General features: G+C 45.2%; 1 protein-coding gene across 3 annotated transcripts; it reads left to right on the plus strand.

Moving 5' to 3' along the window:
- On the plus strand, positions 1-26,851 carry LOC142575977 (uncharacterized). 3 transcript variants are annotated; one of them, XM_075685840.1, is made up of 13 exons: positions 18-184; positions 5,366-5,421; positions 6,071-6,163; positions 6,259-6,337; positions 9,293-9,354; positions 10,066-10,143; positions 10,682-10,769; positions 14,380-14,456; positions 18,089-18,172; positions 20,291-20,366; positions 21,416-21,507; positions 21,920-21,997; positions 26,684-26,851. In XM_075685840.1, the coding sequence occupies exons 1-13, from the start codon at positions 118-120 to the stop codon at positions 26,792-26,794; spliced, it is 1,041 nt and encodes a 346-aa protein (XP_075541955.1). In that variant the 5' UTR covers positions 18-117; the 3' UTR covers positions 26,795-26,851. The 3 variants fall into 3 exon arrangements, with proteins under 3 accessions (XP_075541958.1, XP_075541957.1, XP_075541955.1); XM_075685843.1 differs by lacking the exon at positions 21,920-21,997 and having other exon boundaries at positions 1-184; XM_075685842.1 differs by lacking the exon at positions 10,066-10,143 and having other exon boundaries at positions 9-184.
- Positions 26,852-27,309: the final 458 nt, after the last annotated feature.

The following is a 27,309-nucleotide window of genomic DNA, read 5'->3' on the forward strand; positions in this document are numbered from 1 at the left end:
AAACATGATGTTTATAGATCGACCACCACAGCGGCCAGTGGTCTATATAGCGGCACAGCATTTCTCGCCACATCCAGCTGAGGAAGGTACAGCGCAACCCGCGCGACTGTGTACAATATGGCGTTACGAACGCGCGCACTTGGGGCCCTGATATTTTGGACGGCCGTGCTTTACGTCACTTACGGTAAGACACGCTTGTGCTTTCTATCGCGTTGTACAGTGCCGCTGCATAGACGATAGCACATCCAACAGCGGTAGGGGTTGTAACCGTGGCAACACGGATTGCACACGCAACGCGAATAGTCTCGTGTACATTCGATAACGCACGCGAACACCAGTAGCTACACTCTAATCTATGACGAGTCATGTATAAGTAGCCGACGCTTCTCTCCCGCGTACATTAGATTTGGAAGATCGCGAACGTGGTCGCCGCTATCCTTATGCTTGAGGCTTATTTGCTTTCGTGGCCACAAGTTCCCCTAACAAAGAGTTAGCTCTCATGACTCACAGTTTCGCCACTGTCGGCTTTCTCAGTTTCGCTACAATGCGGCATCTGCTGGAGGTTCGTGACCTCTGTGATGGCTCGCGCACCTTTACTCAGGTCGTTTCAATTGGCACTCTCCCAATCAAGGTAGCGTGGCTTCTTTAGTCACTACGCGCCCAGTGTGACGTCGCTGCTGGTCAAGAGCCGTATCAGTTCACGTCATTCAGCTTTGCAATAATTACAAGAAAGACATCAGAAGGAAAAATCTGCACGATAACACCAAGGGAAATGCTTGCGTATTGAAGTTCGAGCTGGTTGCCTAAGGATAAGGACACGCCGGAGTATATATTCGCAACTAAATGAGGCATGTGATGTATCCTGCAGCAAAAATCCGGAGACCACTCAGCACATCCAAATGGTATGCGAAGGAATTCACCCAGTGAAACCCGTAGGCAACGTACACCTTCCAGAAGCGCTTGGGCTTAAAGTGGACGGAAGCATCAGCCGACCAGAAATTGAGATAAGGGAGATATATTTAGAGTATTAGTGAAAAAAAAAAAGCAGGCAAGAGCGGATTCGTTACAGGCATAGGTAGCTGTACAAGGTAGATAGAGAAGTTCTGAGGAAGAGAACAGAGATTCAAGAGATATATAAAAATACGCTACAATGAAAAGCGTGTATAGTATACCTGAATAACTCAACCAGGCTAGGTGACTATTTGCCACCGCCCCGTTTTAAAGGGGATGCCAATAAATCATCATCAATCATCATCGTGTTGCTGCGAGCCAAGTGTCGAGCCAAGTGTGCCAACTGTCGAAGAGACTAAGTCATACCTATAGTAAAGGAATACAAATAACTCGGCGTATACATAAGCGAAGGAAAGACTTAGGTAAACACCCACCAAGACAATCCGTAAATAAAAGGGAAGCGGAGGGCGGCAATAGTAAAACGTAGATCATTTTGGAGCCGCAATATACAGGGTGTTTCAGCGAACACTTTCAAAATTTTTTAAAGGTTGCCTGTGGCAGATAGCTAATTTCTACTTTATGAACCGGTCTACTCGAAGCCGCAGACAATACTTGCACAAACAACTAAAACGAAAAATCGAATAATTAACAAGAATTCACTCATTAACCGTTTAGACTTGTATCTTATGACCCATAGTGCAATTTACAAATTCCTGCAGTGGACTTCACAAGGCGGATCCACTGGGAGCAAATTCTCAGGACGACACCAGTGTCAAGATATAAATTCCCGAACTTTGCGGAGAAATCCATTGGCGTTCCAGTTACTTGTGTGCTCCAGGGCATGAAACGACGTTTTGTTAAAAACTTAACTGGAACGCCAATGCATTTCTCTGCAGAGTTCGGGAATTTATGTCTCGAAACTGGTGTCATCTTGAAAATGCGTTCCAAGTGGATCCGCCTTGCGAACTCCAAGGCTAGAATTTTTAAATTGCACTATGGGCCATAATGTAATTAGTTAGAAGCTTATTTAGTGAATTTTCACTATTTAGTTGATTTTGCAACTCATTTCTTTTTGCAAGTATTGACTGCCGCTTGGAGTGTACCAGCTCAGGAACTAGAATTGGTATATCTGCCACAGGCAACATTTAAAGATTTTTGAAAGTGTTCGCGGAAACACCCTGTATATGAGCTGGTGCATGTAATCTGGAAAGTAGTAATGGTGCCAGCGCTAACGTTCGTAAATGTCATTCTGTGCTTAAAATTGGCTATCTTGTCGGGGTTTAAAGCTCACCAAACATGGATGGGCTGGTTGCCTTTAGGGGCACATGGTAATACCACAAATAAAGCAGTGCAAGGTGACATGGTTCACCTCCTTCGAAGTCAGAGGAGCGCAGAACAAAATTAATTTTGAAGAAGGACTCAGGCAGATGGATATAAATAATTTGATAGCTGAAGTGCAGACGCTTCTGTACCTGAAAAGCATGGATATAGAATGGAGAAAGAGGTCAAAGAAGGTGGTAACCAAGTACAGAGTAATTGAAGGTGAAAATAAACAACCAGTAATCATAAAAACGAAAGTGAGAGGAATAGAGACAGTGAATTAGATGCAAGAAACACAAACAGAAAAGTGACAATGGAGATTTAAAAGAATTGCAAGAAATTAGAAGGGAAAATCTGTGGAATAAGAAGAAAGGGCTGTGCCTTGCTATTTGAGGTTCGAACTGGTTGCCCAAGGACAAAAACATACCGGTACAAATTTTCGTTACAATGTAATGCTTGTGTCTGCTGAAGCAAAGTCCAGAGACCACTCAGCACATCCAAAGAGAATACAAAGGTATTCGCCCAGTGAAAGCCTTAGGTAACGCACACCTTTCAGAAGCGCTTGGATTGAATGTGGACGGAAGCATAAACCATTCAGTAGATAAGCAAGAGACGTTTGGCGTATTAGTGGAAAAAAAACGCAAGAAGAGATTGATATGACCGGATCTATTACAGGCATGCGTTGCGGTACAGGAAGACAAATAAGAATAATGAGATGTACACAAGAATGCTAGAATGAAAAGCATGTACAGCATAGCTGATTACCTCAAGCAGGCTAGGTGACTATTTGCCTCCGCCCCGTTTCAAGGTGCCAGTAGATCATCGTTATTTTCGAAAACCGTGCGCAGCGGCCGGGATTGCACTGGCGCCAGTGCGCACAGCACCGCGACGCTCGAAGCCACGGGAATCGATGAGAGACGGCCACATCCGTTTCCCTGTCTACGCTCTCTTAAAGAAGGCCAGGGCAAAGGTGCGCGCACTGGATCACGGAGGCCGCTGGAGGTGCTTCAGCGTTTAGGTTCCGGACACGCCCGCAGAGCCGTGAACCATGCCCAAACCGCTGAGACGGCGTCAACGTCGCCTTCGACCATCGAGCTGTAGCCGCAGGCTGCACAACTTGCCCACCGGAGCTCGTACTTCTGACCGAGGACAGAAAGGTCAAGTACGAGCCAGCACACACGCCGGCAGCCCCATTGCCGCTATCAATGATCCGGATTCAACAATCCATGGGGAGTCACCTACTTCCTACGAAGCTTCATCAGACGACCTCGAGATCTGGCTTGATACGTTCGAGAGTGTGTCAAGCCGTAACGAGTCTGACCCAATACAAACTTCTATTTTTCATTGGAAGACGTCGCCACGACTATAACAGTGAAAATCAAGATTCCTCGCTACGACGTCGGACCTATGGCGGAGGGTGCTCCTAAAGGCCTTCACGCGAAAGAAAGGGCTGAACTTCTGCAAGACCGAGCGCAGCTGCCCAATGCCACCTTAGCGGAAGAGATTACCTATCTTCTGCGTGACGTCGACTCGGAAATTACTGATAACTTTTCGCAGGACTTATGCACAACCCGCCCAAGGCTGCATTAGGATTTCTGTCAGAGGCCACGACGATTGAGAAGACGTTTGATATGCGCACCAGACAATTAAATCAGCGGCGCTCGTTGCCCAGACTCTGCTGAAGTTCAAGCACTCTGGTCGAAAGACTTGCGGGAGACTATAAGACATGTTGTGCGCGACGAACTGCGAAATATATTCTCAGCGTACCAGCCCCAACTGGATTAATTTTCTGACATCATCCAGCCAGAGATAGAGCAGATTCTAAGAGTTCCAGAACTGCAGCCCGACCCAATGCAGCCTGGGCCGGAGCCGATGACGTGCGCTGCGCTGCTAGCGCCTTCCTTCACGTTCATCATCTGCTTCCGTGCCAGGGCCCTGTGCGTCGCCATTCCTTCGCCATTCCACCGCCAGTGAGCCCGCCCGTTACCCCATCCAACACGCCAAGTAAAACGGAGAACTGGCACACCACTGATCATTACCCGCTCATCTATCACTGCGGAAAGGCTGGCCAGGTGTATCGCCGGTCCCCGTACTGCCAGATGGGGCGACATAGTTTAGCCGTCAACGCGCCGCGTCCACAGCTAGGCGAAGGACCACGAGACATTGCTGACTAGCTCGAAGCCACTCAGTAGAGACCCAGACGATATTCCAGTTCGTCGTCCCCAGGCCATTACCTTTCGCCGCAGTGCCGACCGTACACTGGCCGTAGCCGGGACCGGTCCGTTAGCCCATATCCGGACACCTAAAAGCAGCAACTGATCGAGGTGCAGTTGCTCTTTGTTGAAATGCTGTTCTCGAAAACGCCGCAACGACACGCCGCCATGCAGACGAAGTCTCGAGGCAAAGGAAACGCCGTATAGAGAACACCTGACGATGCAACGTAACAGCAGCGTGACAAAGCAACGCAGCCGTGATACGATACAATGACCTAATTACAATGTAACACAAATCATTACCGAATTCGACGTCCTTCGCGATGGCCACACAATCACCACTCTAGTAAACACGCAAGCCGAGTACTCGGTCATCAGCGGATTTTCGGCCACCACATTGAGGAAAATTAGTTAAGATTAGGACGGCCCTCAAATCATGAAAGTTGGAGGGCGACTAACAACGCTGATTAGAATCTGCACGGCAAGGGTTCCAGCCCTTAACGGGACTTATCTGGTGCTCTGGCACGTGATGGAACCGAAATCACAGTGTATTTGACTGAAGTTTGAGTAACAGAAATCGATGATGGAAGATCTATAGTCTACGGCGTCTCCTACAACGGGAAATGCGACGATAAGAACGTCACGACCATCCATGTTGCAGCCGCGCGAGAACCTGGTAGGTGAAATCTTATAAATAGTTTATCTCTTTTTTATCCAGCTTTTGCTTTAGCTTTTACTGGGCTGGCAAAAGCCGCTCGCACCTGCCATTTTTCCTTGCCGACTCTCTGTTAACAATTTCTAAAAATGGGTTGTTCTAGACATTGAAAACAGCGCAATTTTGTATACGAAACTCACTAATGCTTTTTGACGTCTTTTTCAAGCTTCCGATCCATATGCCTACCTCTGCAAGGGACCTACGATTGCGATAAACAAGAAGGTATTTGATTCCCTGCCTCCTCATTTACCCAGCCTTCAAGCAGCTTTTGGTTGCCCAAAAGCTCTGAAATTTAGAGCAAGAAAATTGGCAATTCAAGCATACATGCCTTATTGCTTGTCTTGTCCTTCATTATATACCGCAGCGCGTAGTCTGTGACACAAGTAGCCTGAACTGCGGGCGCCGCTGTAATGGGAATGGGGAGCGCCCACCGACAGCCTGCGGTGGGAGGCGTTGAATTTTCATAGTGTTTAGGTGTGTACGTGATGTTTTAGAGAACGAACTGGCTGAACGTCGGAACCGCAATCGAAAGATGTAAATGTTAGATTCCGATTGAGCCGCCTTTGTTCATTTTTGAGGCAATCTTGTTTGCGTAGCCCGAATATTCAGCGAAATAAAAGGAAGCACCAAAAGAAAAATTGACCTCTGCAGAAATAACATTGAGAGAAAGGTGCGCCCTAATATAGATAATATAAAATAAAGCGACGTATTGAGAAGGTGAAACAGTGGCTACGTATGTTTTAGACAGTTGAAGGCACCGTCATAGCTGAAACGAGTGCCTCCATCGCAGATATGTTTTCGGCTGCCCTAACTCTGATGAAATCGATAACAAGGAATGCTGACAGCGTTTTGTTTTTGTTTATTGCCGCAGCTGAATGTGTCACGGAACTGCACCGCGACATGCTACAACCGAAGTACGAGCGCTTGGGTCGATGCTCACCTGGGTGATGGAAGATTGTGTGCCGTAAGTAGCCACCGACTCGCAGTAGGCAATTTACGCTTGCACTTAGAAGCATTATAGTATGCGGAAGTATTATAGGATGCCCTTTGCGCTGACAGCTTGTCGTTAACGGAAGAGGTGACGGAGACTTCATCAAGAGAACTGGGCTCTGTCGCAAAGGATCGTGCGTTCCTGCAGGTATGTAAGAAACAATACAGGCATGCTTCGTTGCCTTAATTGCCAATGAAATGGTAGTAACGACACACGTTGCATGCTCTTCCGCGGGGCACATTTTGGCCGTGGTGGCGTTTCCGACATGACACGCTAAGAACTGTGCAGTGGATTCTGAATGAAAATAAGCGCTTGGCGGGTGATGCGTGTGGCACGTGTAGAGTCAGGCCTCCATGCGCCGGCATTGAAACCATTCAAACCGTTTCTTGGGCTAGTTTTTCAGCAATGTAGTCATACTAAACATATTTGCCATAAATGCGAAAGAAATCCGCGAGCGTTACGCCTCGCACCTCTTTGAGGTACCGGATACATGATTAGACTGCGTTCACCACATTGCAAAGCGGTGTTGAGGAGCTCACTCGACACATGTCCTGCGACTACGAGGAGTGAAGCGCGCGCGCGCACACACACACACACACACACACACACACACACACACACACACACACACACACACACACACACACACACACACACACACACACACGCACACGCACGCACGCACGCACGCACGCACACACACACACACACACACACACACACACACACACGCACACACACAAACGCGCGCGCGCACAATATATATATATATATATATATATATATATATATATATATATATGTATATATATACAAAGCTCGTCATACATACCGGCTCCTGGTAATTCAGACAGATGTACTTTATTTTCACATTGACATTACTATGGCTAAAGCATTAAAGAAAGAAATGATGCAAGAATCGCGCGAAAAATATATAACATGTATCATCGCGCACAAAATGTTTAGGTGTGCACGGTATAATAAGCACATTTACCGAGACTCCATAAAGATTTAGATGAGGTATATGTGATGCAAAAAAGGGCTAAGGCATGCGGACGCACAAGAGAGAAGAATTTGAACTTAGCTGATGAAATACATAAGAGAAGATCCCGACCACAAACGACTTACTGAGGTTAATGTTTCGGCTCCCATACCAGAGACTTGTTCCCGAATGAGACTTAAAGCGATCTTACGTTACCCATACCAAATGTTTTGTGGTCGTTGTCTTCTTTTAATTGTTCCTATTCCATTCCGACCCTACGGGAATTCCATCGCACCCTCGATTTTGTTGAACTACCTGCTACATGAAACGCGTGCAAAGTATACATTTATGCGTGTTAGTACGCAGAGGAGTGCGTCAGAGTGACTATACATAGACGGTTGCGCGCAAACAACACGAGTCGAGATCGTACAAAGCCATAGGTTTTCGCGGCTACCGACGAACCATGGCCGGTGCCACACGTGATTCCGGAGTGGTGACGTACGAATGCTCGAGCAGCTACAAAAGCCAGAGAACCAGTCGCCGAGAGAAAAACTTTTCGAAAAAGCGCCAGAACTTGAAGTCGAGAAGGCGTTGAGAAAACTGCGCTGTCTTTCGACAGTCGCCGTTTGCCATACACGGCGACAAGGCAAGCACAGCAGAGGAACTGATAGTTGAGAAAGTTAGGTAGTAGGTCATTACGCGAGTTGTAGAGGATGTGTACTCTTATACGGGCAAGAAAGCAGGACATGGATGAGAGCAGCGCAGACTCTCAGCTGGTATTGTCATTGAAAGGCTCTGTTATCGATAAGGATAGATGGATGAATGCCACAAGCAACTCACGTGAAACTGGGAAGTGGCTCATCGGGTCAAGCTCACTATAGTTACTGTTCTTCTGCGCTTCTTGTAAGCACTTCCGAGCCATATGGTTCGTGCTAAAAAGGAACATTGAACTTGATATACGGTTATTGATGTATAAGAACTTACGCGTTTTCATATTGTGCATTCCCGGCTCTTGCGCCACCGGTATGTCAGCCATATTTGACTATTGACGTCAGGTTAGTTTAGCCCTTTCATCTATTATCCCTAAGTTCCGAGGTCCCTGACACAGTAGACACTTGCGTCCTCATTTTTTACGTCTTTACTTCCGCTTTTTCCTTCCCTTGGTGCAGGGTAGCAAACCGGAGTCTTTCACTCTGGTTAACCTTCCGGCCTTCAGTGTAGTTCAGTGTATAATAAAGAAAGCAGACAAGACTGGTCTGACTGTCATTTGATAATGCCGCTTTTACCCAAGCGTAGTCGAAGTAACCTTTTCTTTCCCGGAAGTTGCTGGCGAAAGAAGTACAGGGCAGCATTTTACTATATAAACCGGGTCTTTTATTTTTAACCTTAACACGATATTTAAAAACCACCTTCGGCATATAGCACAAATCTACTCATTGAGCTGAATTACTCGAAAAGGCAGACATTACTTACACTACAAATTAGGATGCACAATCGACTAATTGACATAATTTCACTAATCAATTTTTATACTAGTTACGTTAGCGCATATATTGGAATAGTGGAATTGAAGCCAGTGATGCCACAAGACACATCCACTTTAAAGAATTTTGAAGCTAGCACCAATTTCGGGAAAAGCGCAGGCAAACTTGCGGTAAGTATGCACTGTTGCTCCACTTTTTTTTTTAACAATACGCCTTTTTCACACTGAAGCTCAAAACTTACTGTAACGCCAATGCATCCGTCGCAAATTTTCACAACGCATTTTTCAGGACTTAACCATGCTCAGAATTAGTTGCAAGTGGATATGACTTTGAATGTCACCGGCTACAATTCGTGGATTGCACGCAGTACAGTTAAGGTAAATAGCGTAACTTTGTTAATTAGCCAAATAGTAATTAAGAGCTCACTGTGATAATAGCGTCTGCCTCTGCGAGTAATCAAGCTCAAGCAGTAAATTTGTGCTCTATGCCAGGAATGATTTTTTAAAATGCTCAGGCAATTCAAAGCATAACCGTTAATTTAATTACTTTACTTTCAGTCTTTGCTTGAGGTATAATAAACACTAATAAGAAAGATTTCCAATGTTTGCAACTCATGCGTAAATCATTGACCTTCAGATACCAAACCGTTGCCGATCCCCGACGACTGTCCGGCAAAGTACGTGAAAAGAAACGGAATTGTAAGTAACGTGACGATTGTGGTTGGCATGCATAACAAGCCGTACAGGCTGGTCTATTTTAAACAGTAATGCTTACTTTTCGATTACATGCACCCCGATTAAAGACCAGGAGCCTGCAGAGTGTTTAAACTGACGACAACTAGAAATACAGTCACTTATGCTGAAATGATTTGCTTTATATTTCATTGCACCTGTAAGCAGCATTTTGCGCGTACCTAGCACCCCCCCCCCCCCCCCCCCCCCCCAAGCTGTGCTTACGAAGCACGAAGATACAGTCAAAAGCGGGGATGAGTCTATTGAAGTCATAGCGCACACGGACACGAATGTGCAACCCTGCTAGCAAGCTATCTCCAACTGGCACTGGCAGAAACGACGCATTGCCATGCATATTTAGCGGCCCGCAAGTTTGTCAGCACTAACCACACGCATACTTGCACCACGTCTTGGGAGGGATTGCACAAAGTTTTGGACCGGATTTCCGTCAGGGTGAATATCTCATTAACACTGGGCGAGCTTCTTGTGAATGCTATGAAATTGTTACGTAAGCGAAAGGCCAGAGAGGACCAATACACTTGCAGGGGGCTAGCTGTATTGTCAGATCAACAACTTTTCTGTCGGTTTATTAGGCTCTATCACCGAAACAAAACGCATTTATCGTACTTAAATTCACTTGTTATCAACATTTGGCTGGTCTTTTTACTTTCCTGCCAGATGTTGGCTGAAAATTGCACGGTTCCTTGTAAAACGACCAGAAAATATAGAAAGCTACGAAGTGGCACAAGGTGTTGGGTGAGAACTTACATTTCTTTCCAAATGCGGATTAGGGGCTATGTGTCAGAAGCACCATAAGTCCATAAGACCAGGTTAAGATTACCTGCGTCATTGCTAAGAGTTTCGGAAGGTTATAAGTTATAAACTGAATATGCGTCGTGTTATCACATTTGTAAAATACGACCCAAATGAACAGATTAACAGGGGCAGGACGTTGGCCAGTGTCAAATGAGCATTCAAGACAGCCACAGGTCCTAAACAACGCTTATTTTCTATTCATGCATCAAGCCAAATTATTCAGTCATCTTACCGAATATTTACATGTGTCCAACCACAGTGAACTTCTGCCGATTGTGAAGCGAATAGAATGCTTGAAAAGAAGAAGCGCGGTGAAGCAAATTGTGGTGCATCTTCATTAAAGAGATATTTCTATCGCAGGGTAAAACAGCACCAATGACGCATTAGGAGCGACCTATTCTGAAGCCGCTTAGTTATAGTACATGCGTTTACATGCCTCCTCTTTGGCTCACTATCTGACCTCATACATCGTTTCCAGCTCAATTATCAGCGAAAGGTCACTGTCCCTGGCGTTGATAGCCTTATTATTGACGGCGTTTGCAAAAATGGACACTGCATCATAACTCGTAAGTAACGACTCCTTCTTGATGGGCACTCATTCTCCGAGTGATTCTTGAACAGAGGTAGACGATGCGCGTTTATTTGTTAGCACAATATTATACTGTTTGCATGACAGTTATTTGCCCTGCTGCTTTCATTGTGTCCTGACTGGTGCATATGTTGCAATCTCCGAAGTATGTGGCTAGGTTGTAGAACGCTGCAAGATATGCTACACCGTCGTATGTAGAAAGCGTGCAGAGTTCTTTAATCGTAACACTTGCCAGACTCCACACGGGCGCCACCTGTCAAAACCGGCACGCCGTAGTTAGAGAAGAACTTGGGGGCCTGCTGACTGCCGTGACGCCTATGGAGAACAAAATTAACTTGAATACGCAACACGTTTATTAAAACAACAAAATAGTATCTCGGTCCGCATTATAGGCAGAACCAAATAAACAGCAATCAAGCATCTTTTCTTTTTCAACGCTTCTTATTTCTGCCATATTATCCCATTGAGGACTTTTCAGCTGGCGGTTGATGATGAGGAGTTTCATTTTATGAGGCTGGTGGCACGTCAGTTGGTAGCCTGCTAACAATTTGAAACGGGTTTTTGGAACTGCCTTGACTGAAGAACTCTTGTGAGCGTAGGGTTCTGTGTTTTTAAGCTTCTTTTCCTGCCTTTGCGCTGTTCCGTGATATGATGATAGATAACGAAAAAGAAAGAAAAGGAAGAAGCAGGGAGGTTCACCGGCTTGCACCTGGTTTGCTACTCCACTTGTTTCATGACAGATGACATACTACCCGACATGTCCGCTCAACTGCAGGCGGTAAACTTCCCTCCGGGCTAATTAGTAATAAAAATAGCTTGCACATGAATGAAGGAAATCTGAATCACTGAAGCACAAAGGTGAACGAAGCACAATGGAGAAGCCTCTCTCGTAATCTGCTCCAGCGCAAGAGAGCCACGTGTTTGCACGCAAGTTGCAACGTGGTCAGATGCAGAGGTCAGCCAGAGTGTAGTTACTGCTCGCTTGGCAAGTCTTCAGTTAAAGTACAAGTGATTTAAATGGGCCCTCAACGACATATTACAGAATTCGCGAAACGCATTTCGAGTTGTAGTCTGCAACAGAAGTATTTTGCCGCAAGAAGTACCTTAGTGCGTTCAGCAGAGGCGTAGTTATTGGCAATGAAAGATCTCCCATGATCCCCTTCGCGGTGCTCCTGGCCCGTTCCTCCTTCAATGCCTTGCTTCGCGAAGGCTACGGCCAAGCGGCGCGTACGCACTACGCTCACCCTACTGAAGGACACCGTGGAGCGCAGATCAAGTTTGACTTCGGGTGTTGGCGTAGGCGCCTCTACGTCCAATATCGGCGCCTCCGACGCGCCAAACTCGGAGGTTATCCCTGAACTTACGTTGGCGTTCACGGTGTCTCATCCCTCTGCTGTGCTAGAGCGTCCTAGATGGCAACTCGCGGCTGTCTCGCTCCGAGGGGCAAGTAGCGCCTTCCATTTCGCACACGCGGCAATCACACATTTTCCGAAGGTCGAAGGAAACGTTGTCTTCATGTTCGCTCGTGACGAGCTTCTACCACGACGGCAACGCACCACGTAGATGTGCAACTCGGGAAGCACACGGCTCGTTCCGTTGGGTGTTGCTGCTTGGGCAGGCTCGCCTCACGCCCACGGAGCCACGTCATCCACAGAGACCAACCACTCAGAGCAAGCGGTTCTCCTCAGCTAGCAGGGTCGGCGGGACACTATGCGGGTGCCGCGGTATCTACGTTACGTAGCAGACGCAGCTACATGCAACTGTAGTGCGTCTGATATGTGCGCTACAGCGCTGGGGCGGGGGGGGGGAGGGGAGGGCGCCCTCTCGCCCATGTGCTCCAGTCTCCACGTGAACGTGGGGCGGACCGGCTATGTAGTACTCCAATTTGACCGACGGATAATGGCCACATCCAAATTGGCTGCAAATAGATCCGAATAGCTCAATGCGAAGCCGTGCTAGGTAAGGCATCTAGCCGCGAGTTTTCAGGAGTGAGCGTGCGCTGCAAGCGTACGTATGGTCTGACCTTAAGTTTAGCGTGGTTCCAGCCTAGTTGAGTGTTCAAAGCTATTCGAAATTAGCTAGACCCGACTGCTACGACATCGATAAGCAGTGTGGCCAAAGTTTAGACCTTACGCGGGCGACCGCAGCCGAGCGTGAGCCTACGAGTCGGCTTCTTCGGAGTTACCTAATTCTCACCGAAATTTAAACGTGGATTTTCGCATACTTAAGCCTGTTCAATAAACAGCTTCAATAAATACACTCGGCAACCTCCAGGAAGAAGCGCACTTGAGCCAAGCACCATTTCTGATTGAAGTCAGCTATCGGTCAATTTGGCAGCGCTTTATGGGAATCTGTCCGTTGACGTCGAGGGGCAACGCCGAAACGGGTGAGCAGAAGGCCTCTATTGAAAAGAGGTTTTGAGAAAAAGGTGTCCTTGCGCTCCGCTTGTAAGCCCCACGAGTGCAAAACTTGGCTGAGATACTCACAGCAGCGTATGATATCCGCAGAATGTGTTTTTTTTTCACCAAGTCCAAGGGGTCGTTAAGGGCCCCTTTAAAGGGCCCCTCTCCAGGTCTGCCCATCTTGAGCTGACAAGCGCAGAGCATACATTGCGCGATAACGGTCGTGTCTGCAAAGTATTACATCGATACGCACCGCGGAATGATCTGAAATTTCAAACCGAACGCCGTTTTACCTCTACTCGTGGCCGCCGCGCTCCAAGCCGGACGGTGACGTAGTCGTGCCCTGCGCCTACGTAGTCGTGTCCGCAGTGTGACGTCGCTCGTGGCGACACGTGACTTCGAGAATTATTCAAGACAACATCTGTTTTCTGTGCGATTTGTTGCTTGAATTGACGAATTGAAAGTTAGAGAAATAATAAAACACACAAACGGAATTTCTGCGTGTTTTCCGTTTTACTTCGCACCGAAGCAAGAGAGATGTACTTCCGCTTCGTCTGCTTGTCCCCATGGTCGTGTGGTCACGTGTGCAGGAACTGAAACTATGCCATTTTCTACCGCATTCCAGCGCGTGATCATGCTCTGCGATCCGCTTGTTCGGCCTCAGTGTTCGCGTAGCCCTGAATTATACCGCTAGTCAAGTTTCCTTGTGCACAGCGCGCAAAATTGTGCACTGTGCGAACGAGACAGCAGCTCGTGCGCGACGCCGTCGGCGGAAGTGCGTAGCCACGAAAAAAAAAGCGAGGAGCAAAAACAAAAAATGAAGGCGGGGCCTGTGATGTATGCGTCACGTGATCCTGGAGGTCCGGTGTGGGAGAATGCAGGGAAGGGATTTTGCTTGCATAGGCTAGAGGGGCAAGTGGAGAGATCGTCTTGCTTGGCAGTGGAGCCCGGCTGCGGAAATCATGGGTTCTCGGCACTGAAATATTTCTATCTGGGCTATTAATGAGCCAATTTAAAGTTTTTTTCGGCGGAACGCTCCCTAGAGAACACGTAAGAACTTCTAGCATATAACCGAAATTTGATTTGGGGCCTGGTGAGAGGGCATTTAGGCTTGACTTGCTGCGAATAATTTTTACGGTTTACTTGGAGTTTTATACAGAGATATTGTTTTTTGTTCCCACGAAGCTCCTGCCGTTCCCTTGTTGAAGATTGAACTCCCAGCAGAAGGATGCAGCCATTTATTAGCGTCAGTGAATTATACGGTGAGTATATGGTCTTCAAAAGGTAACTGTGTACTGAGCTCAAGAATGCCAGTTACAAAGATCGAGAGCTCGCTTAGAAAAATAAAGTTGAACGCGCTATATCTTAACAAGAAACAACGTTATATGCAGCTGCAACACAGCGGACGACACCAAGGCTGACTGCCAAGAAATTTTATTTGCAAAACAATGCAATATGCAAAACCATATGAAAGAAGAACAATTTATACCTTATTTGAATCATGACACAACCCTATTGCACTAATCTTTCTTTTTGTTTCCTGTAACATCTGAAGAAGTCTTTACTGAGGTTTACAACTTAAAGAACAGAAGTCCTGGTCTTGATGGAATTTCCGCATTGCATTTAAAGCTTGTTGCTCCGACTATTTTTGATGCTCTCAGCAACTTACATAACCTTGTGTTCAAAACCAGTATATTCCCTAGAAATCTAAAAAAAAGCTAAAGTAATTCCTGTTTATAAAAAGAGTGACAAAGCTGAAGTCCGTAAGTATCGTCATATATGTATTTTAACTTCAATTAGTAAAGTTGTAGAAAAGTTAATACTTAGTCGTATTAACAGCTACTTTAACAAATTTAGCTTGCTGAAACCTTGTCAGTTCAGTTTTCGTTCAGGAAGCTTGACTAACTTGGCGTTGCTAACATTCATTGATTATATTCGACATTCACTCGATCTCGGACACTTTGTTGGCTCGGTCTTTTTAGACTTTACTAAAGCATTTGATACAACAAACCACGAAGTTTTGTTTACTAAACTGGAGTCTATTGGAATTTATAGTCCAGCTCCTAATATATTAAATAGTTATCTTTTTAATCCCGAATTAACAGCGTACGCAGTCGGGGCTTTCTCTGAAAGCAAAATTATTAATCAAGGAGTGCCTCAAGGCTCGATGTCAGATTTACTATTATTTTGCATTTATATGAATTATTTACCTGACTGCCTTAATTATACACTACCTATACTATACGCGCACAATACGACTTTTGCCCTCTCGGATAAATCATTACTTTCGCTAACTTTGAAACTAAACAGTGATCTGTCAAAAATTACTGATTGCTGTAAAGCCAATTTCTTAATTATAAACCCTACGAAAACGCAATTCATGTTATTTAAGTCATCGCAGAGACATTTTACCTTGCTCTCCGACCATGACTCTCAATGGGCATGACATTCCTACTGCCACTTGTGCTTCTTTCCTCTGCATCAAATTAGATCTCCACCTTAAGTTTACTAACCACATTGCACACACCAAACAAAAACAGCATTTGGCATTAGAGCACTGCTCAAATCATGTGCATTTTTGCCCAAAAAAGCATTATTATCGTTATACTTCGCGTTCATTCATAGCGATATCATTTATGATATCGCTTCTTGGGGTAATACTTACAATTGCCATCTTTCCTTTATTCAGCAGATTCAAAATCAGGCTATCCGCATTATAACGCGAAGCCATTTTATTTTTCTAACGCCTCTTCACAACTACGTACAAACCGCATTCTTCAAGTTACTGATTTGTTGGACTATCATTTGGCGATATTACTTTTCAAATGACTAACTCAAGAAGTTTCTTACAACTTCGTTAGTTCTGATCTTCTTTTTAATCCTAATATCACAAAGTTTACAGCACTGGAAATTTCCTGTTGCCTTTATGTCATATTAAATGCGGAAAGATGGCTTCCTCTTCTTGCGCGCTTAAACTTTGGAACACTTTGCCATATTCCATTAACTTGTTATCTACCTCGTATTCTTTTAAATAGGAACTTAAGAGTTATTTGCTGTCTGATTAATTCCATATAATGTTATTTTGCTAATTAGTAGATGCGTAATTAGCAGCGATTGTGCATCTTTCCTCTTCCTTTTGTTTTAGAAGTTTGTCATCACTCAGTTTCTTGGTTATTTTCGCCTATTTCATATTTTGTTTCTCTGCTCTGTATTCCGTTTTATTTTTTTTATATAACTTCTAATCCAAGGGTCCCGGTGCAGTCTATGATTTTGGGGCCCTTGTCTGTATACAATTTCTTGTAACCAATTGTTATGAACGAATAAAAAACTGAAACTGAAGCTGAAAAAAAAGAACACAGCAAAATTAAAAAAAAGGGGTGATGAAATTGACACAACAGTCGGAGATCCACCTAGAGTAAACGAAGTAAATAAATAGTTATTGGTGCCACGCTTTAGTGATTGGTCGAAAATATCCAGACGCTGCTAGTTTCCTAGCAAAAACGTCATTTTAACTGGAACTCCAATGCATTTCTTCGCAAGGTTCAGGAATCAATATTTCGAAACTGGTGTCATCCTCAGAATTAATTCCAAGCGGATCCGCCTTGCGAACTCCATGGCTAGAATTAGTAAATTGCAATATGGACCATACGGTAATTAGTTAAAAAACATAACGAGTGATTTTACGTCGCTTAGTCGATTGCGCATATCATTTTTTTTGTGGAAGTAATGTCCGCGTCTTGGCGTAGACCAGCTCATGAACCAGGATTGCGTTATCTGCCACAGGTGACCTTTAAAAAATTCTTGAAAGTGTTCGCTGAAACACCGTGTACGTGTACCTATGTCGTATGTGCAATTTAGTTTCTATAATATTCAATGGCCAAAGTTGCTGAAACGAGATATTATCTTGTCGTGTGAATTATTTCGCAATTTTTTTTTCAATTCCAGCGCGCAAACTAATGAGACAGTTCTTCTCAAACTGTCAAAAATTGATCAACAATATATGTGCTCGCACTGAAGGTTATGTAATGTCACTGGCACCGTTCCTTACGAGCAGTGCCACGGTGCCTGCCAGTTGCTATCACCGGCCCTACATTGTGTATAAAAGCGTTAAGGAAGTCAGAAATTTGGCGCACGCTCCCATTTCGCATACGCGTATAGCAGCAGCGTATAGTATAAGAGCATCGTCAGAGAAGTTCAAACACAATGCTAAACCTTGCCATCACTGTCAGTGCTCCACCCGTCCGGCCAACCTTCCACTCATTTATTTAAAGAAAGCAAACGCGGGATAAATGAGGAAAGAATGGGCACTAAAGGAACAGTTAATTGCTCCGTAATTATGATTACGTACAGAATAATTGCTCAAAGCCTCATTCTAGTGTTTTGAAGCGGCTTGGGTCAAGTTCTTTATAATAAGATTAGGTAAATTGGACACATTTATTTATACATCTGCTGTTCTTGGGGGGGGGGGGGAACAAATGAGCGTCCCGCAATATCGCAGAGACCACAAGCTCCTTTGTATGAATTAGGCGCGTTTGCACCCCAAGCAGGCAGGAGTTTTGCAATGGCGCGTTTTCGTGCATCAGCGCTTTTTGCATTCGGGCTTCATTCCGCGACTCGATTGGCGAACTGACTCGCTCCAATTTTTGTGGGGGCCACGAATACCGCTTACGTCAAACAAAATCATGTCGCACAATGCGGCTTATTTAAACATCAAGGTTCGTCTGCGTCTATTTATCCTAATAATATTTTTTTGCTTTAGTGCCCCCATGATCGATTAATATTTACGTAGGCTTGCGATATGCGTTGGATTTGAGTTATGACGCATTAGACCTGCGCGTAATGAAGAAAGTTGTGACGTCAGTGATTCACACGTGCACTTTCCTTCCTCTTCCAGAGAAAAGTTGCGTCCGAGTGCAACGCATTTTGTCCCGGTCGTGAACCAAAATACGAGCCCCTTCGCAACCGTACCGCTTGTGCTGTAAGTATGATCGAATGCTAAATAACATTATGTATTCCGTCGGTACGTCCCTTTCTGTCGAAAAAGGGTACACGTACGGTTACTCCTAATGGAAATAAGGGAAGCTAACCTGCTTTACTACGGTAACTGACTGGTAGCTAGTAGCTAGCATTATTATTATTTACAGCGCGCACTATAACACGGACGAAGAAGAAGAGAGAGAGAGCTCGTGTTTCGCCTCTCTTCGTCGTTCGTGTTTCTAGTGCGCGCTATAATAGAGCCTTCTTTTAGGAAGATGCCCGAAGAGGCTTAACGGCAATTCGCACTAAGAATTCGTAGTGTATCATCTACGCTTGCATGAATGCCTGAGCAGTGTGTCGCATTCTTTACCACATCATGGTAACAGACAGTCCTGGCGTGTCTGATATTCAGGTACATGCAACGGAGTTTGCGTAATGCCGAATTGCTGAACACTGGTAGTGACATCTTGTGGCGAGTGACCTAACTACAGTCCCTTACAAGGACATTTTACTGCTCCACGAGTGTTCGTGTAAAAAAATAAAGAACATTTAGAAAGGCCACGTATTCCCGATTACACCACTGCAGGAAATTTACACCAGCCGCGAAGCAGGATACACGTGTTTGTTGCAATATTAGCTTTGTGTTTGCCTAGTAGAGCTCAGCGCCACCAGGTGACGCCACCATCCCGGTCACTCACATTTACGTATCCTCTAGCGCGGTAATCAGCTGGATTGTAGTGGAATACAGGACAAGGTAAAACTCTCCCTGCGACCGCGTTTACATGTGACTCATCCGCCCTCGTCCGAAACAAGCTGGAACAAGCTGTCGCCGGCAATTGGAGTTCCGCTGGTTAGCGCAGGAGAGCACACGGCGGTATCCGCTTCTCTCTCTCAGTGCGACAGGCCAACGTTTACAATCATCGCGCAAGGCGACTTTAGCCTGTCTCGAACTACACTCATCCCGTTGCATCGATGCGATTTGCCTTCCAATCACATTGGCTCTGTTTACACGAATAAGATACCCTAGATCGATACTCTAGGCAGGACAGTCAGGCACTGCGAGTCTCTGCGCCCTGTTTCCATTGAGGACTTCCTACCGATTCCGGTTGCCCTGCGTCAACGCCTGCCTATACCACACCTGCAGAGTGCCGGAAACTATCAAAGACATTCACGCGTTTTGCTTTCAAGACCAGGTCATAACATCGACGATCATAGGATCGTCGCTTAGCCTTAGCTTTAGCCTTCGTGAGCCCTCGTATAGGAATCACCGTAAGTGCGCACGTGAATGGGTCTGATGGCTTACAGCAGTCTTGCATCGTGGTGAAATTTGGTAAGCGCCTGTACAAACATGTCGTGTCACCTACCAGGCAACGCTACTCGATATGAGACCTCAATTTCACACTTCATTAATTTACGGTGCTTAACATCACCTGTACCTAGGTGTCGGTAGATGAGCGCTTTTGCTTACCGTCCACGACGGGACAGGGCTACCGTGGCCAGTAATCAAATTCACAATCGTGTGCTGCGCAGCACAGTCCCTGGGACCTCCACGGTGTGTCCGACTGCAGACAGTTCCTTATTAGCATTTACCTAGATTGTCGAATGTAGAAGGGCACTCTCTGTTTATTGTTTGCCGGCTGCGAAGTGGGGGAAGTTTATCCATTTAAGTGCCCTCGGCTTTCCCAAAATTCTAGCCGAAAGCAAAAGAAGCAGCCGCCGACGTCATCGTAAGTGATCTGTTTACCTTACCGTAATTTCAATAGTGGAGCACCAACAAAATGAGAATTAAAAGATTCGTAACACACCCATAGGCTAAAGAAAGAAAGTGAGTGGAACAAAATTGATTACGTGTAATTACCTGTATACGCTTGCAACACGTAAGTGCAAAACTCACGTTAGATAACGCGACGAAAGAAGCGTCCTATACAGTTATATGCAAAAAAGTTATAAAAGTAACGCAGAATGTAGGTTCCATCAATTTACGAGGGGACACACGCACGCACGCACGCGCAACCCTCCCCCCCCCTCCCCCCCACACACACACAACGAAAGAAAAACAACCGGTAAAAGCGTGGCATTCGTGTTTTTAATACCGTCGTATTTCTTCTTCTTTTTCTAGCTGAAAACGTCATTCGGCTGGTACAAAACAGTTACAGAAGTCGGCGAATGCAAGGGAGGAAACTGCGTAAAGAAAGGTACGCAAGGCTAATTGGCATGGAAGCAGTGTGTCCTGGAATTTGTTGTAGAAGGATGGGGATAGGGGCGGAAGGGCAGAAATTGATGTAGGCTATCTTAACAATTCCTCGTTCTCCGAAGTGTATTGTAGGCCTCCATATTCAGTACCCTGGACGAATAAATGGCAAATGTTAAATAAATGAATGAATGAACGAATAAATAAATAAATAAAAAAATAAAGAAAAGGAGATAAGTAGAAATAAAGGGCTCGTCATATTACTGCTTTTAAAGAGAAGCGTTCTTTGCTTGGGTTGGCGTGGGAGCGTTTCTCGCTGAGAAGACAGCAAAGTGGTCGCGAGGCAGAGGGAGCGGTTGATATGGCCCTCCATGCTACACTCCTATGCAGTTGCGCTAGTGACTGGCTCTGTTCTCTACGGAATTACGCAGTGTAACAACAAGCGGTACCCGGATATCCTCGCTGCAACAAATATACGTCTCCAAGCGCGCAACTCTTTCATTAGCATTTGCCGTCCTTTCCCGTGGTCTGTCGCGCCTGGTCGTTCGGTTTCTCGACGATCGACACGCCCGAGGTCGCGTGAGTTACGCGGTCGCGCGAGCGATCAGGCGGGAGAGTTTAGGTGCAAAGCTGACATTATGAAAACCCGCATTGTGGAAGGGGGTGGCGTTTTCACCTTTGTCACGTGACCGAAGCGTATTCCCAAAGCCAAGAAGAAACCGGCGCCTTGTCGAGCAGGCGTAAAATCGCTATGCGACAAAACCCAGTGCGGAAAGCGAGTACGTTGATGCGCGATACCACTAGGCCAAAAGACAAGAAACTTCTGGGGTGCTTGAAGAACGTGAACACTTCCCTACGTGCACTTGAATATAAATTCGCGTCTCGTTGAATATATAGCCTTCGTTTGAATCGTTTTTCAAAGCTTCTCGCCACGTATATTCGAAAAAAGTGCGTTTTCTCTGCCGTCTTTTCTTTACGAACCGCGTTGCATGTTTGTAACTATCTATCGTTTGTTTGCCTTGTTCGTTTTTTCTGCTTTCTTTATGTGCGCAGATCTCACGGAATTTCCGCAACCGCATCGACAGGTCAGCGATTCATCGCATGTATGCAAGACCGAAAATTACGTGGCCGTGAAACCAGGCCAGGTACGTTTAAAGAGTGACGCTATCAGAGATGTCGTTCGGCAGTGCGACTTGTCCTAAACAAATGGTGGCTACGATTCAAAGTAACGAGAAGTTTCAGAACAAATTGAAGGGACCTGTTTTCTTGCTGATAGTTACAGCATCCCAGTTCTCGGTATTCTTCTGACGGTGCCACATCAGTGTTGCTTTATTCCAAATGTTCAGTAATTTCAACTTAGTTAAACAGCCGTCAAAGCTATAGCAGGAAACAAATGTAAGAAGAAGAATAGTGATAAGTGATCATGCTTAAAAAAACACCAGCGTGGCCGCCAGAAGGCAGGGTTACGGCTGAATTAAATACTACCATCGTCCTGCTTTCCAAATGTGCATTCAGATAAAATCACTGTGACACTGCTTTTTTTTCTCGTGCCTGTAGATTACTGTTGTCGCATCGTGCCAGGTTGAATGTAGCTACAGCGTGTTCGAGAGGCGCAGCTACGGGGTCGCTTGCTTGGTGAGTAGGTGATACTCTTTGTCCAAAGAAGTAGTTATGCGAGTACGAAGTGACGCATATATGTTATTCCACAGAGTTCACTTGTGAACATTACTACGCGGCCGTTTCTTTTCCCCCGTAAATCTCGGGTTGTTCTTTCGAAAGACAGTCACGTAACCTATTAAACATCATGCAAAATTATCCCTAGCGAAAAATTCAAACTTTGCATGCATGTATGAAAGTTGTAAATCTTGGCGCCTCGAACACGAGATGAACACTCGTTGCGGAATGATAATGTTCTCTGTCTCTTCAAGAGAGCATGTACGCTGTTACCGACGTCCACATTCTGAGAAGGGCTCGACGAGCAGTAATCGTCTAGAATTTCAATATGGTGATCGTTCAGCTTTACAGCTAATAATATTTGGGGTTTTACGTGCCAAAACCACTTTCTGATTATGAGGCACGCCGTAGTGGAGGACTCCGGAAATTTTGACCACCTGGGGTTCTTTAACGTGCACCTAAATCTAAGCACACGGGTGTTTTCGCATTTCGCCCCCATCGAAATGCGGCCGCCGTGGCCGGGATTCGATCCCGCGACCTCGTGCTCAGCAGCCCAACACCATAGCCACTGAGCAACCACGGCGGGTCAGCTTTACAGCTAAGTGCTTTGAGTAGAATTTCGGGTATTCATCACTGGAGAAGACAGAGAGTAGCATTTATTGACAGGAAAGACAGAGAGGTCGACCTGAGCTAGTGCGCTCTAGTCTGCTACTCTGCACTGGGGAAGAGGGAAGGGGAGTGAAAGTATTGGGATGGATGATGATGATAAGAGAAGCGGTGATTGCTTATGTACATGAGACAGTTGCCTCGCTAGAGCCGCTCGTCGAGCTTGGTGTCCTGCAGGAACTTCAACAATACTTTTGTTGCACGCATTGAAACTGCAGTGTCAGGCCATGGGCCGACGATAGCTTCCTCCGACAGTAGTTGTCTGCCAACGCTGGCTAGGAAACTGTCTAGCGTCCTTCGCTCCAGCATATATGCTGGGCAGTCGCACAGTACGTGCTGCAGTGGAGAAGAATTCCGTCGAGATAAAGTGCACTAACTCGAGAGTACTTTCCTCCCGAAAAGAAAGAAAAAAAAAGTGTTCCAACCTTTCTTTCGAGCTTACTGAACAAATGACGTACGTTATATAGCAAAGGAACGTTTCTTTTCTCGCCCCGAGTCACTATCCTTGGCAGACCTGACGTAAAGCAGGTGTGCTGCACGATAGCATAGACGTCACATCTGTGACGCGCTAGCTGCCCTAATAATAAAACGAAACAAAAGTGTGTGTGTGTGTGTGTGTGTGTGTGTGTGTGTGTGTGTGTGAGAGAGAGAGAGAGAGAGAGAGAGAGAGAGAGAGAGAGAGAGAGAGAGAGAGATTTGGAAGTGTCTTTCGCCTTACGGGAATCAGCAAAAAATGATAAGTAAACAATATAAACAGGAGAAAAAAGATGCAATGGAAAATCTCAGATTCCTGAACGCTTGTGGTCGAGCTCTATAGCACAATGGAAACAATTCTAGCATTGTGATAAAAACAACAATGATGGAGGATGCGTTTGCGTCGTACGGGACCGAGGATAAAGCTTCTAGCCACCAAAGGCATGCGGTAGTCTTTTATGTATGCTGCTTTGGTAACTCGCGACGCCTGTGAATTTTTTGTCTGCATCAACGCTGCTCGATTTCTGAGGCACGTGCGACGCAGCTGGGGCGCTGATGTTGGCGAGGAATGCCTCGCACTTTTTTCTTTAGCAATTGCATACAGACGGCGAGGATGCGCGACTATGCATGGCGGCGAAGACGAGGCGCGCGCAGGGCTGACTTCAAACAAAGATTTATTTCGTGGTCTTACATGCCAGAAGATACAATGGCGAAAAAAAGACAACGTGCGTAGAGAACCAGAAGACAATAAGGAAAGAAAGGTGTCTTCTGTCTTCCTTTTTCCTAAAAAAATAAAATTTAGAAGCTTGACTGCCAATAGGGCCACCTATGTGAATATTCTAGGTTGGAAATGCAACAAAGAAAATAAAAGCATGGAAAATAAAAAAAACAAATGTTAAGAAAACACTAACTGAGAAAGTCTGTATATCGCAGAGGAAAGAAAAAAAATAAAGACACGTTATAAGACTACAAAAACAACACAAGCATGGACGGTTTATGTGAGCACAAAAGAAATTAAATTAATTTGTACTATAACTTTTCACAAATAATTTATCAATTCACACTGCACGATAAATTGCCGTAAAGGTTTTAGTGCCAATCTACCATCGTGCCATTAAACACCACATATCATTAGAGCTAATTTCTGCTCGTTGGAGCTTAACCAGAGTCCTAGCACTTTTTATGCCCAGAAGAAGGGAACCTATCTAGAGAGCTTAGATGGCTGCGAAAAATCTATCGCGGCTAGTCATATTGTCACTGCAGCATTCTAGAGGCACTCAACGAAGCAATGGTCAACAGAAGAATTCCATAGCGCTATATTGTGGGCACTCAGATGAGGTCCTTTTCTTTAAACGATGCAGGAAGCAAAGCCTACAGTCTACCTTGAGGCATAAGCGGTGTATGCGAGCGCGTCCGGTGTGCGGCCTGTCTTGAAGTTTACAGAAAAAGCGAAGCCGAAAGTCAGCGTTGCACAATAAAACTGACTTCGCGTATTGAGCACACCACGTCACCGGGCATAACTTGCATCACAAGCCGCTAAGGAGGCGCCTGTGATCCGATGAGGAGATGGCAACCCGCGTCTCTGTCTCTGAAGTATGCAGGAAGTTTACCAGCTACTTCGTAAACCGGACGCTCGTCTGGCTGACCTTCCTGCCTTTCTCTCTCCCTTGCTCTCTCTCGATCGATGCCTACAGGTAGCAATCGACGGCAGATCAATTTGACTAGCGGGAAATTTCCCAAAGTCAATGCCTTATCGGTATCGGAACATAGAGAGCAGCTCTAAATAATAACGCGGCAATGTCTCCAGGATTTTATAGCAAAAGGAAATGACCCGCTTGATGTGTTATTCACTTTCGGCAACGAAATTCCCGCCTTAAAGTATGGCTAGCGTACTTCTGTGACCATACGGGGCAATCACGCTTAAGTGTTACGCAATTTTTAAGTATCACTTTCGCCAGATAGCGTAAATATCCTCCCTGAGCTAGATTATTCAAAGAGGCGGATCACATGCTGCAATTGACGAATTGCAGCCGGTGAGTTTGCAAGGCGTATCCACTTCAAATAAATTTCCAGTATGACACCAGTTCCCAGATATTATTCCCCAAAGTGCTGGGTGAAATACAGGGGCGTTACAACTACGTTTGTTCTTCAATGCATAAAATAGCGTTTTGTAAAAAAAGTAAGCGGAACAACAGTGCATTTGCAGGTAATTAGCGAATTTCCATTATGTAGTTAAATATGTGTATTGATTTCTCATGCAAGTAATGTGCGCCACTCTGAACTACTCAGCTCAAAGTCTTGAATCATGCTATTTGCGACAGGCAGTATTTCAAAAAATTCGTAAAACATCAAAAAATGATAATCTCGTAGATAACGCCTTGTCAGGCTTTTCGTGCACCAACGCCAGAACCAATAAAGAAGCAGCTGTCGAAGTAGCACTTTGTGAAAGGTCCATCTGTAAATACAAAAGTTGGGCGATCCTGTAATTCGCTCACATCTAGTAGAGCCAGAAATGTGGCTCCAAGTAAACGCGTCGGTGGCTTTGTTTCAAGACCTGGAACTTGCAAGCTCACCAATGGGGTAATCAGTTGCCAACGAAGATGAGAATTCACAAGGGAAGACGATGCATAAAAACAAAGCGCGACTGCTTGCCCTGAATACCTTGACTCGAAAAAAAAAATAAGTAGGAGCTAGTTCTGGGTTACTTATGTGAGGCCTCCTTTCCACCTTGATAACTTGTACACGCCTCTAGTAGATGCATCTAAAGTGGACATTGATCGTATGGTCAATTGTCACATTGGAATTCCTTCCAGTTCACACTCGAAGAGACAGACCTGCTCAGAGCCAGTACGTTGAACAGAGCTTTATGGATAGACACGGCACTCAGAGGTCTCCTCCATCTCGCTATGATTTCGGTGATCGGGCACATGGAAGGATTAAGCGCATGGTTGGGCGGCTAGCGCTGAGAATGCATTTAGAAAGAGGAGATCACCATCTTCCCTTTGCCAAAAAAAAGGGCCGCTTCTCGACAAATGTTGAGCGGCGTGCAATACCTGTTCGCCGGAGACGGCATAAACCGCACGAAATACATTCGCCATGGAGCACGCGGACAATGTTCGATAAGTCGATCACCGAAAAGCTCCAAATATTCAAAGCGAGAGAGACTAAAATTTATTTCAAGAATGTCACAAAGGTTACCGCCACGCTGCTCATAAAAAAAAAAAGAAACGCAAGGAGAGATAAACAATGTGATAGTTGTGACGATGAGGAAAGGCAGTAGTAGCAATTTGTATTCGGAAGACTCGGTCAGGAACACGTGTTTAAAGCCATATTGCTCAAAAATCAAGGAATAGGTGGATGTGCTGTTTCGTTGACATAATCTCTAGCCAAGGACCACTATTTGTTTCACTGTTGGCATGTCATGAATTCACTGTACTGAAATCTCTAAAATGAACCCGACGCTTCTGTGAAAAACCTACAAACTTTTTTCTTTCTTTCTTTTTGCAGCTGGAGTATAGTGAAACGAAGAAAGGAGAAAAGACGTACATGTTAGGGATATGTTCGGGTGGGTTCTGCACACATGAATCGCACCCGCGAAACATCACCACCCAAGACTGAACGTTAATTAAAACGGCCATGAATGAAGAAAAAAAATAAAGAGATAGAGTTAAACAACTTTGCATCACCTTTCATCAATGGTTCCCAAGCACCTGTACTGCTTTTCATACCGTCGCAATGTTCTGTGCGATGATTATTTACCCAGAAAACACCCTCTCTCTCTCTCTCTCTCTCTCTCTCTCTCTATATATATATATATATATATATATATATATATATATATATATATATATATATATATATATATATATATATATATATATATATATATATATATATATATATATAAGACGAAGGATTTCGCGCCAGACCCGGAGGTATAACATTCAAAAACGAATGTTATACGGCATATGTTGCGGCATATTTTTTTACTGACGTTTCTACCGGAGGACCGGCCTTCGTCTGAGTTAATGCAAGTGTAGTCGCGCCACAGTTACGTATCTGGACGCCAGAGAGTTATCACTGTGTCCTACAAGAACATGCGCATAAAAGCCCTAGTCATACAACACGCAAAG

Source organism: Dermacentor variabilis, chromosome 3 (assembly GCF_050947875.1).
Source record: "Dermacentor variabilis isolate Ectoservices chromosome 3, ASM5094787v1, whole genome shotgun sequence".
NCBI lineage: Eukaryota > Metazoa > Arthropoda > Arachnida > Ixodida > Ixodidae > Dermacentor > Dermacentor variabilis.

Bases quoted from the DNA above. Each gene is read 5' to 3' on its own strand.
- LOC142575977 (XM_075685840.1), top strand. From the start codon at position 118: ATGGCGTTACGAACGCGCGCACTTGGGGCCCTGATATTTTGGACGGCC. The intron at 185-5,365 runs GTAAGACACGCT...GTCTTTTTCAAG, and splicing joins CGTGCTTTACGTCACTTACG to CTTCCGATCCATATGCCTAC. The intron at 18,173-20,290 runs GTAAGTATGATC...TTCTTTTTCTAG, and splicing joins GCAACCGTACCGCTTGTGCT to CTGAAAACGTCATTCGGCTG.